The 13,252-nt window shown below is 32.5% G+C and overlaps 1 protein-coding gene and 1 long non-coding RNA gene across 2 annotated transcripts; one reads left to right on the top strand and one right to left on the bottom strand.

Annotated features, from left to right (window-relative positions):
* Nucleotides 1-1,637: 1,637 nt before the first annotated feature.
* LOC140743750 (uncharacterized) lies at nucleotides 1,638-6,339 on the bottom strand. Its single transcript, XM_073075303.1, has 9 exons — nucleotides 6,067-6,339; nucleotides 5,257-5,489; nucleotides 4,713-4,839; nucleotides 4,063-4,252; nucleotides 3,204-3,333; nucleotides 2,767-2,848; nucleotides 2,431-2,561; nucleotides 1,986-2,073; nucleotides 1,638-1,740 (listed from the first exon to the last, which is right to left on the bottom strand). The coding sequence occupies exons 1-9, from the start codon at nucleotides 6,209-6,211 to the stop codon at nucleotides 1,664-1,666; spliced, it is 1,203 nt and encodes a 400-aa protein (XP_072931404.1). The 5' UTR covers nucleotides 6,212-6,339; the 3' UTR covers nucleotides 1,638-1,663.
* A 4,999-nt stretch (nucleotides 6,340-11,338) lies between these two features.
* On the top strand, nucleotides 11,339-12,765 carry LOC140743747 (uncharacterized). The gene is made up of 2 exons (XR_012102509.1): nucleotides 11,339-12,389; nucleotides 12,619-12,765. It is a non-coding gene; the product is annotated as an uncharacterized LOC140743747 (long non-coding RNA).
* The last annotated feature ends 487 nt before the right edge of the window (nucleotides 12,766-13,252 follow it).

Here is a 13,252-nt window from a genome sequence, read left to right as displayed (position 1 = left end):
ATCGTAAATGGACAAATAGAAATATTCTAGGCGTATTTTTTACACTTTAATAAAGGTAGTGTTTTTGGAAATATTACACTTGAATGACAAAAAGGAGTCACAAATTCATAGAAAATTTCCGAATATTTGTTTTCATCTGGTCATTTCTAAACAACTCTATGAAGATTATATTTGTATAATATTAATTATTCTTATGGAATTGTAAATTACACTTGTATATAGAGTTGGAAGTAGAAATCGCAATAAATTATATTCCATAGAAATATTTATTATATTTATAACTTATGATCATGTAACATGTAACTTTTAATCTTATATTTGGAGAAATTTAATACTATTTTTTTACTCACCCATTAAAAAAATATAATCTACGTTGAACATCATTTATCATATACGTTACAAAATTACAATCATTCATATCAGTTTTAATCCAAAGATGATAACTGTATCACTTTGTGAAGTTAGTTTTGTTGCAAACAGCAAATTAAATTATTTTCTCGAATAAATATATATAGCTTGTAGTACGATAATAAAAAGCTCAAATTCGTAAATAATAACTGAAATAAAGGAGACAAATAATCTAATAATAGAACAAAGTTATCACTATTGGTTAACTGCGTTCATTTGTAACTATTACAAATATTTCACTTAAAAAAATACTTAAGAATTCGGATTGTCTAGTCAGTTAAAACTACACAGTTGGTAATAATATGCACAAAAACATCCATGTTGGTATTGACCAATCGATAATTACGATTTTTCCAATATAAATCGAACTTAAGTATTGTACATCCCTAACTATAGTATTTTTTTAAAAACATGGTCAAGGTCTTGGTTAAAACCTTGATATTTCTCCATTCAGCCTTCCATTGACAAAAATTAAACAAAGAAAAAGACAAAAAGGCGAAAAATATGCCATAAAAGCGTAAATTAATTTTGTTATAAAATAATATTATTAAATTGAATTATTTGAATGATGTTTATAATAATGCCGACCAAAATTGTTATGGTTGTAGGATCGTATATTAAAGTTTTGTTCTGATGAATACTATTTATGCAATAAATTTAAATTTATTCAATAATGTTGTATGTATTAAATATCTGAAGTGTAACTTTATAGCTTTTATTCAAAACATTTCTGGACGAAATCTATATATGGCGGGAAAATTTAAAAATATATCAACTTATCGAAATCGAAATCACAAAACATTTTTCAACATTTTATAATGATTTTATATTAAAAGGTCTGGGTTGGTGTTTTTTCATAAAATTATGCCATTTATAAATATATTAATTACCAAGTTGGTGTGTAAAAGATATTCTCTGGGCGAAAATATCTGTAGTATAGGCAGGCGATGATATACTTATTATCTGCCTATTATTATAAAAATACAAGTACAAGTACATCTCTGGACATGATTTAGTTAGATAAACATGATATAGTTTTGGTATTCACTACTTCCTAAAATACTCGTTTATTAATATTTAAATAAGGTACATTTATTGATATATTTAGTTTAGTAACTTCCTAATAAACTCGCTTAAAGCTTTTAATGCGATTTTTTATTTACTTTATTATGAAATAATTATAGGTAACATAATCTGTGTTTTATACAAATTAAATAAAACCACAAACGTAACGTTATCTTCTTTATTAGTGAAATTATAAGTTCTTGCCATGTTCAAAATTTCCTTGTACTTGTGAATCGTGCAGGAATTTATGTCCTCCTGTAGGGTCAACTGAAACATAAAATTAGTCTATTAATTTTGTACCCGTTGTCAAGTAATTAACATTTCATATATTACTAGCTGATCCGGCAAACGTTGTGTTGCCATATAATTAAAAAAAATGTTAAGGGTGAACAACCCGTATCACTAAGGGGTATGAAAAATAGATAGTAGCTGATTCTCACACCTACTGAATATACATTTGTGATTGTGACACGAGAATTTTATATATAAGATTAATTATTATAGGAACTAACCTGACCCATCCGATAAAAGAGTTTTGCCGATGATAATATCTTCTGGAGCTGTATCTCGATTTTCTGTCCTAAAGTTTGCTGGTTGTACCTGTATTTAAATACAAAAATAAAATACAATAAATAAGAAAACATCGGTTGATGAATGATGATTATGTTGATGAATAAAAAAGTTTTTTTCGAAAAAAACGTGTTTTTCCTAGTTAGTCCCGGGCCTTATTGAACAATGTATTAGACTGAACTACTTTGGGCAGGGTGAGATTTGGTGTCCACGGACTCTTAAATTGGTGGTCAAATGTAAAATTGATTTGTCACGACTGCATGACTACAGTATGAAACATAAGTTTTATTCCACAGAAGTGGCTTTTGAACATTGAAACAGAGTTCAACCACACTGAATACTTATTTATATCCATAGTTTGTTTCCTTATCCCTTGTCATATCGTACCTGACCATCATTCCTCATGAGGTCGGGAGCCCCCACACCTCCTGGGTATCTGTTGTATATTCCGTTCAGGTTGTAATGCAAGTTCATGTCGGGTCCTATATTTGCCTTCAATAGCTGTTCCCAAATGCCACCTGTAGACACAATAATATGCAAGACAAATTTTAAAATTTACTAAATCATATGTACCTATGCTTTTAAATACGAAATAACTTTGAATAAATAAACAATATTTCTACAACATACGGTAATTCCATAAAAATAAATAAGAATATCTTAGGTATTCTAATAAAAAAATGTTCGTTTGGAAATAATAGTTTATAAAGGTTTTTCTCTTACCCTTGTCGATGGATACCACAGGTCGGTTTGACTGCCATGGATACTCCCCATGCGCTTGGAAATAAATCGCGTAAGTAGAAAGCTGCAATGCAAAATACATTATTTACCTATTAATTTACATGGAAACGTGTAACACGCTGCATTTTCAGCTACCAATAAAATGTTCTGTTACTTGCAATTATTTTTGATTGTCTAATAGCATGGTCTTTTCTATTTCTTTTATGTAATCAAGCAGCAAGGGTAGGTAACTACGTGACCTAAGGTATAGGTAGGACAGTGGCCATGAAGTTTATCTTGTCTCAAATATTTATCTAGTACAACTTGTTCTTCGAATCAAGATACCGCTCAGAACTACATTGACGGTAGAGCATCGTACTTGAAGTACCTACCTATATTGTTCACAGTCATTGGCATCATAAGGCACATCAGATAATTACCTGTGTGTAATACAGAGCCAACCAATACTTGCCGCCGTGGCCAACAAATGCGGTCTCATTGGCATCTAACAAGCCAACTGGAATTTCCTGATGCATGTTCTCTGGAGAAATACGGAGATTGCAGCCGTACCTGGTAATTGAACATTTTAAAAGTATTTATCGAAGAATCCAAATTTTGAATTTAAGTACTGGAAGTTAGACGATTTTATGAGATGTATTTTATATCTAATATTTTTCGAATAAATATTTTTTTTTCAAATTAGGCAACGTCCATTAGGAATGCCTAGTACGTCGGTACAGGGCGGCTGTAAGAAAGCATGTACTTTATAGGAGTGCACCAGTAACTCATGGTCCAATGGTCGTGGGTAGGGAGGTACGTTTCAAATTTGACAGATATAAGTACAAAACTCGCATTGATGCTAACGTAATTAATGAGGTAGTTACGTAACATTTTGGGGCGTAAAATTTAAATCTTGCTCTGAGCGCGACCAACGCCTTGGCAAGAAAAAACTAATATATTAATGTCTTTTAGTATAACAGGTATTATATATACAAATCTATACCCCCATGTGGCAATAAATCTCAGCTTAATCGGAAAGTTTAATTAAAATACAGAACTAGTTACACGGTTACAATGCTGTTTGTAAAGGTACTGGAAATGTGCGTCACTGATTGGAAAAATATAGACAGGATGTACCTACCTATATAGGTACTAGGTACATTGAGATAAGACAAGCTTTTTAATGTATTTTTTATGTTCTATGAACGATAAAATAATGAATTCAGAAGCATTATACATCTCAAGGAAAGTTTGATATTGTTTTTGTGGTTATTAATTCATCTTAACTGAAAACCTTACCAATCCGGACATGCTTTTAGGATATCGTAAGGGGCTCTATAGTACTCCGCCCTGCGTACCACTGGATTCCGTATATTAAATCTCTCGTTCGGGTCCGTTAAGTTCATACGTTTTATTTTTATATCTCTTCGTTCGCAGATATAGTCATAATGGAACTTCGGTACTGATTCTCCACGAGCACAATATGTAGCTAAAAGACGATAATAAATAAGATTATATCTTTAATGTGGTGCGCGCTAATATGTGTCTTTATTTTGCTTTGACTACAGTTTAGCAACGTCGAGCCAAGTCAGGAGTTAGACGGGTGACCCATAGCGGGAATATTATATGTGCGGTTACTTTAACATATAGCCACAAAATAAAAACTATACATGGCGCCGTCGGCTTCTATCTATCAAAGGTACCTTTGGATAGCGTTAGTTACCTAAATTATGTCGAAGCTCTCATGGGCAGTTTTTAAACTTCCCCCTCCGGTTAGCCGCTAATTCGTACCACCCTCCACCGAGCACCACCTCTCCTCATCGGAGCAACGTGGCAGAATACGCTCCAGGCCTTAACAGACCTTCACTCATAGTTAACTAATTGCTAACATAATTATGAAGGTTTACAGCTCCATGTTAAGTTTTTAGTTAGTGCTTACAAGTTCTTACTCTTATAAGTCCCATCCAATGTATTCACAGCGGCATACTTGTCAATGCAATAATGATACCCCAGCACGGTAGGGTAGCGGAGATATGGCACCTTACAGGTAAATCTACCTTCTTGATACATTGCGCCCTAAAATCAATTATATAGAAGAGCAAATCAAGGTAAGTAAATTACCGGATCCATCATCAGAGATATGCTTCCTTTTTATTTATTCAACACAGTAGTTTTACGTCGTAGTCTTAAGTAGACAATTACTACGATAAAATCACCTGTTAGGTACATTAAAGTTGTGTTAAAATGATTATCGTCTTATTTATTGTTTATTACCTACCTAATTAGACTTCGGCTGTTCTAAATCGCTTAGGTATTTCATACAAATACATACATAATTACATTAGATCCGTATATCCAAACATAATATAGCATGTAGTAGGTAGGTAAGAACGTTCTTATAAATATCATCTTGAAGAGATAGGTATTTTTGCCTTCTATTAAAATATAAAATAACATATTTAATTAGGATTAAAATAATATATCATGAGAGACCTTGCAAATGACACTTCGTCTGCCTGGTGGCCTGGACACACCTCCGAAGCAGTATGTCCTGGTTCCATTTATCATGATTTCCGTAGCGCCGATATGCGATATGAGGGTGATACCGTTAATGCCGGCCAGCGCGAACCGCTGCAGACCAGCGCGCTTCCGGACCTCCACGTTGTTCTTCATACTCATTGTGTTGACTATCGCTTGCCAACCGTACACGAACTCGTGCATAGGTCCTTAAGAAGATACGTTAAAATAATACAGGTAGTAACGCATGGAGTTTCATGGTTGGACACAATATGTTCATCATCTATTCTGTCTCAAAACAGGAATAGTTTGTACTTAATCAAATTCACCTAGGATCTCTTAATTCCTTTCCCGATTTATTTAACACTAGCGGTAGTAATATTAGCGGAATAAGGTCGTCGGAGGCCCGGGGCGGAATGTTGAATGGAGGCCCCCAGTGTAAAAAGTTCGTCTGTGATTCGGTGACTCTTTTTTTTCGCTGACAGATACACATTTCATAGATTGTTTGGTTCTGACGACCCTGTGTTTGGAGGCCCCCCAGGATCGCAGGCCCGAGGCGGACCGCCCCTTCCGCCCAGTAAGCCGCTAGAGGTAGAGGGTAGTGACCATTTACCACTTATTAGGTAGCCTGGGTACTAAGTTACTAGTTTACCATTACAATTTCATAAAGTTTTACTGACCAATTTTAAACTTCAACTTAAATAAAACTTATAATTAACTTTCATACTTCTTACACATCACTTTTTCGATGTATAGGTATGTAGGTACCTAGTGAGTAATACAAACCAATCCCAAAGCTATCTCCATCTAAAAAATTGAACATTTCGCCGAAGGAGTCTGGCATGAGGCCGGCTATCACCGTAGAGGCCTGGATGTCATCGGGCAGCATGGGCCCGATCTCGTCCGGCGGCGTGGTGAACTCGTGCGACATGTTGCTGAAATGGCCATGGGCAGCCCGGACCTGTCGATAGATGTTGGATTTTAAATGTATAATAGTGCAATAACCGAGTAAACCAGCTTTCGAGTTTCGGTTTCCTCTTATCACATTGTTTACGCCAACTTCACTGGCTTTCCTGGATAAAAAATAGGCATCCAGCTTCTGAGTATTGCTTATATCTCAGAAAGGTTAATATTAAAGCAATAACCCTATAACACATTAACGTAACCTTTTTTTTTTTTTCTCGAGGGGGAAACCTTCAAAAGGTACCCGACGACGTGGGAGCGACGCCGGGTTATGTGGGATTTTTACCGCACTAAAACCCCCCCGGTGGCCGTCCTCAACGCTTGTTGGAGAACTCCGGGATCTCCAACGGAACACAACCGGAGCTCTCCAAGCGCGATGCCCAACGGACTCTACCCTGGGGGAGCAGTTTTCGCTCCTCCCACACCATGTAGTGTTTACGACGGTATGCGACCACACATACCGCCGTCCTTCCCGGGTTCGCTTGCTGGACGGTTCGAGCTCCCAGTCTTGCCGTCCGCAACCCCGGAAGCCCCCTTTTAGTCGCCTCCTACGACAGGCAGGAGATACCGTAGCCCTATTCTACTCCCGGAACTACAGGGACAAAAGACATTAACGTAACCTACATTGATGTCTTTTTATTATGGTACAAATGGTACCTAACAGCTGCACCAGTTCCACATGTGCTCCACATAAATCTACATTAATTATGAAAATATACCATACACTTACGTCTGCCAAGAAATATCTACTTAAGTAAGTCTATGTATGTACGAGTATTATTGTATGATTTGTATTTAGAAAATAATTTTTGTATCCTTTTTTGGAGGCACCACGAAGTGGTTGAATACCTACCTACTTAAAATTAGCAAGTCTGGACATTTGGACAACTTACTTCTGGAATCCATATTGCAGCAAACACAACGAATACCGCCAACATTGTAACTTCTGGTGTTAAATTAGTTACTGGAGTAAGGCAGAGTAATTTGTACAAATATTCATGATAAAATAATAATTGGCACTTGGCCGTAGAGCTCGTTAGTCTTGTAGGTAGATTACTTAATTGGCCTATGGGTGTTGCAAATTTTGTACAAATTACCAAGTGCCTTGCTATGCACGTTTTATGCTAAAACATCATGACTTTAGTCTTTATTGTTTTATAATACTAATAATATCTGCCTATTGCCTCACCATGAAGTCCATCTCATTAAAGAGATCGATATACCCACAAAATATTGGCATTGACCTCAATTAGGACCGGCAATTCCGTAATCCGTTTACCTGTTCCATTTATGTCAGCTATGTATTTATCAGATATTCATAATGTTTTATATATACAATAATAATGTTATTAAGAACTTTATATGCCTTAGGTTTCGGTTATGAATACTGTAGATGTTATCGATTTATACAGGGTTACTGAAAATTCGATACATTCCCTTGGAGGGGTTAAATTAGAGCTCATTTGCAATAGGTTTTGTCATTAAGTACCCTAGCCGATAGTGATTTATTTTCGAGATATTCAAGTTTTTGTGTTTTTATTTCTAAATACCAATTTCAGGCAAAAAATAAAATGCTCCTAAGTGAATGTCCTATTTTGATCCTATTTTTGTGCATAATCTTATACCTAAAAATTACAAAACGCTTTAGTAGTGCTCTTAAACTTTACGTTATGAAGGTCAATTTGCTAGAGTTCAATAAACAAACCCTTTTTATTTCCACTTCAGAGTGAATTTGCATAAAAAGGTTGTATGGAATTACTATGGTAATTGAGAATACTTCGTTTAAAATGCATTTAAGGCCTACCTTGTATTAATTTGATTACTGTAATTTTGTATTGTTTATTATAGTTTGATCCCTAATTATTTTAAGAGATAAATGTCTCAGTGTCAGCATACTGAGATTGTCGAAGAATCAACATCTGATCATTGTAATCTTTTCTTTATAAAAGGTTTTAATAATTTGTAAAAAAAAAGATGTATTTTAGTATTTCTAATACCTGAATAGGTACAGTTATGATCAGTCAGTCACTCAGACAGTCACATAGGTGCTTTAGACTAGTTAAATCTAGTAATAAAAAACATTATTTTTATAAATCACATTTATTTAAAAAAAAAAACACATGATGCATTAAAATTTGGCACAACACAGTATTATAAGTATTATTATGTAGAAAAAATGTAGTTAAGTACACATACTTGTAGGCTAATTTTAATCGAGTAAGTATCTTATGAAACTTAAATATCAGATCTCATTGCTATGCAAATAAATATGGACCAACAAAATATTTTGGCGAAGGAATTTATTTTAACTTAATTCTACTACAATTATAATTAAGTAATAACAAATAGAAAAGTTAAAGCGCGTAGCACATTTTATAACATTTTACTTAACAAAATAATGCAAAGCATTTAAATCTTAACATATTGTAAAGGAAATATCAGCTAAGACAACAGATATAATCTATTGAATTACATTACTCTTCTAATCATATGGGTAATCTACATAAGGTTTTACATAATTTCTGTTAGATGTAGGTATTGTTATATAACAATCGTAATATAAATTGTTATGTCAAAAGGTATTTCCACATCGCAGTCAATATAAGTAAGCAATATAGAATTGTTTTGTAAAAGTTTTCGCAACAATATAATAAGCTACTGATTTTAAATAGACTGGTTCTTCTACTCTTAGACATTTCAACATATACCTGTTACTATACTTATTATAGAAAAGGACTAATTGTACTATCTATTAGAATCTGGAACTACAGCCCGTTGTGATTTTAACAAATTAATGCGATGTTAAAATACCTACCATAATGTATTATGGAGCTGTAGCTCCATATAAGAATTGTAACTGTAGGTACATGTAAGTATTAATTTATAATAGTTAGTATGCAACTACCACACAAAATGCACTCAGGTAGTTTCTACTTATATTGCTACATATAGGTACATATACATTAAAATATATGAAATATTGAATACAAAAAATAGGGATCATATAAACAACATTACACATAAAACACACAGATATTAAAATGTCTGTAGACAGATTTAGAGGTAGATCTCCATTCATTTGTTGCAATAAAATGCAAATAAAACAAAGAAGCCTTGCAAAACACCGTCAATCTGTAGGTATGTACCTCATATTGTTAGACTACTTCGAATATTATAGAATGTTTCAATAACAAGTATTTCCGCTGCTCTTCAAAACTCTCATTGAAGTTTAAGAAAAAAATATTCACGTTTATTTACACTTTCTCATCGTCACGCCATCATCGGCACGATTGAGTGTAAAATACGTACGAGTATTAAACTTTATGTTAATTTATATCAAAACGAATGCAGCCTTTCAAATTTTGCTTGAGGCAATTTTGATAGCTTTTCGAATAGCCTAACTTTTTATCCAAATCAGCCTTCCTTTTTACATTTATTTAGGACCATTCTTTACGTTTTACCAACTTTTACCGTTAAGGCACTCACTCCACCGGATGCCCAGCAATGTAAAAGATTATTACTGACATTTTTTGCCAAACATTTTGTTTGCGGGCATCCATTAAATTCTTAGGCAATTGATTGGCACTTGACATTTTAAATTTAAAAATATATATTTTTTGAAATTTTATTTTTATTAATATGTACCTACTATATTTAAATTTTTTGTGCATATAGGAGTAACGGTGTCAGACCCCTGTATCTGTACATATAGGGATTTATGAACAAACTTATCGACGTGCTTCCACGAATACGAGTAAAAAGACGTTGGCTATCTGTCTCCATATTAAAAACTAAGTTAGAACACGCATTAGTCCTATTCATTAAATTACATTGCTCAAAGTGTAAAGATTTAAATTATAGTGTAAAGTTGAAATTACACTGACTAAGTACCAATATTTTAGGAACATTTCATTTTTACAAATTATTTAGCGTTATAAAATTGTATTTTTACGCTGCACCACTAAAGTTTAGCAAACTATAATTTTGCTATAGTTACTTGATAGTCTCGTCCCAAAGAGGTAAGAAACACACAAGGCTGAATATAAAATAAGTTTAAAATACATCCACTTTGCAATTTGTGCTATTAAGATACAATAATGTTGGCTAAGTATGACATAGGTACTGTGTTTACACACACACATACGCTACTTTTACTTAATTAGGTTACAGCGATATATTTCAATAAACTTTAAAAAATATCATAATTAAAACTAACTAAAGGTATACCTAATAAATATGTACTAATTACTTACTCCAAACAATAAACACATTGCTCATATAAATTATTAGTAATACAATGTACGTTCATCTAAAACTGTTTTACAATGAACAACTATTTCTACCTACAGAAATAGCTTCTTACTGAGAAGTGGATTCACATGTTTGCATTTTCTATACCACTCCTAACCTACCAAGCAATGTCATGATTATGTAGATGTATGCGACAAGACATGTTTCATGTTGCAGGCCAAGTAATCCTTTAGTAGTAACGTATCACTAAAAGCAAACGAGAAATGTTAGTCGCTATGAGGTCGATGGCAATAATACATCAATTGTAAATATATAAAAGCTACTTATGTTTGTTAATAATGTGGTTATTTCTATAAAGCTGAATTACTTTTTTTATATATTTAACCTAACGATAAGGCAGACGGGCTACCTGATGGAAAGCAGTCACCGTCGCCTATGGACATTTGCAACACCAGAGGAGTCGCCAGTGCATCACCGGCTTTGCTGAATTCGTTAACAATACTGCATTTTTAAATGAATATGGTTGTAGAAAATATTTTACACTTTATTGGAAAACCTGGAAGAATACTTTCAGGTAGTATGACAAATGTGTGAAAAAGTTTTATAAGTAAGTACAGAGTTTTCTCTACAATAAAGTGTAATTAAGAAACTGGCTTTTTAAAGTCATCGTTGAAAATGGACAGATATTTTCTGAATAATGTGCGCGATTCTACTTCTCTTGTTTATCAAAGGATTTTATTATTTCATTCTATATTACAAATATAACATATTAGACCAGTGCCTAAAAATTACAATAGAATGAAACCCATTGGAAAAGGAGGGGAATATGATCAAAATAAAAGGAAAAATAAATTACGGTCGATCCGAGTTCGGGAAGTGGGAGGGGGTGAGCTTTTAAGGGTAAAAAATGGTTTATCTTGATTTCCGGCTAATCTACACGTCCTATGCGAAAAAGTTAAATGGCAAAGTAGTAGGTAATAAAAAGATCTACAACTTTTGTATTTGCAATTTTTTCACATAACCTCAAAATTTGGGTGAAAAATTCAAAAAACCAAGTTTTTGGTTTTTTATTTATATCTTTTTCAAAAAAAAATTTTTTTATACGAAATTTGGTGAAAACTTACCTTATTATGTCCCAAATACACTGTAATTTATTTGATTAAAAATATTTATTTTTTCGCCTTATTTTCACTTAATATCAAAAAAGCATCCTAATTTTCAATCGAAAATTCTGACGTCAAAATATCAGCTTTTTTCAAAAAGTTTGGGGGCTTTTTGTTCGTTGAAATATCTACTTTCTGATGGTGTAAAAAAAAAATATACATAACTATAGGAAATGTTCTCAGAAAATGGAAAAAATTGAAAAAAACCCAAATTCGAAAAAAAATTTAATATCATTATGTACAATTTTGAGGTATTTATTAAAATTTACACTTTAATTACTCAAAAAAACGTAATATTTCATGTTTTATTGATAAATGAAAAAGTTGCAAATTAAAATATACTTCAATAATTAACAAACAAATAAGTTAATAAAGTTAATATTTAATAAGACATCTACAATATTTTGAAAAAGTTGTAGAATCTTATTTAAATAATATTTGTAGATGTCTATTTACTGCTGTTTTAAGATAATTTATATACCTGAGTGACCTTCGGTAAATTTTAGCCCATTGTAAGTTATTTCATAGAGAAGTGGGGACGGACCTAGGAGGGTCTGGGCCTTACTACATACCTGCTATTTCGTAGCAGCTGTAAAAACTGTTAGCCAGTATTCGAGATACAGAGCAGTGTACAACATCGTTTTTAAAAATACACGTGCAGGCTCAGTTACTCTAAGTGAATTGTGAGAAATTTACTTTATTCAAAAAATCGTTTGGAATCTACATAGCAAGGTAAATACAATCTGTATTTTAATCTATATTAATCAACTTTAAAATAAAAATAGTAATATTTTCTTTCATAAATAGTATGTTTAACATAACATAACCTAAAAAATTAAAATTGAATGATATTTTAGTACAAGAATAAAAAATAGTAATTTCGTTTATTTTATACAAACAAATTTAGTTATACTCATGATAAAACTTTGAAGGCATTATTAATTTAATTTTGTCTTTTCAGATTATCAGTATGGATGGATCTGTTTGTATAATCTGCAATAAGTCAGATGACAAGCAAGTGTATGAAATAAAAAAATCAGCTTTGAATCGTTATAGTGGAGTCTAGCAAGAAGAGAATCGACAATAAATACAATTGGGTTTTTTTAAATTTTTTGCATTTTCTGAGAACATTTCCTATAGTAATGTATATTTTTTTTACACCATCAGAAAGTAGATATTTCAACGAACAAAAAGTCCCCAAACTTTTTGAAAAAAGCTGATATTTTGACGTCAGAATTTTCGATTGAAAATTAGGGTGCTTTTTTGATATTAAGTGAAAATAAGGCGAAAAAATAAATATTTTTAATCAAATAAAATACAGTGTATTTGGGACATAATAAGGTAAGTTTTCACCAAATTTCGTATAAAAAATTTTTTTTTGAAAAAGATATAAATAAAAAACCAAAAACTTGATTTTTTGAATTTTTCACCCAAATTTTGAGGTTATGTGAAAAAATTGCAGATACAAAAGTTGTAGATCTTTTTATTACCTACAGCTTTGCCATTTAACTTTTTCGCATAGGACGTGTAGTTTAGCCGGAAATCAAGATAAACCATTTTTTATCCTTTAAAACTCACCCCCTCCCACTTCCCGA

The sequence above is a fragment of the Epargyreus clarus genome, unplaced genomic scaffold (genome assembly GCF_041222505.1).
Source record: "Epargyreus clarus isolate Ecla_fem2 unplaced genomic scaffold, WU_Ecla_fem_2.2 ptg000007l, whole genome shotgun sequence".
NCBI classification, from domain to species: domain Eukaryota; kingdom Metazoa; phylum Arthropoda; class Insecta; order Lepidoptera; family Hesperiidae; genus Epargyreus; species Epargyreus clarus.
This window is presented reverse-complemented; position numbering and strand designations above follow the sequence as displayed.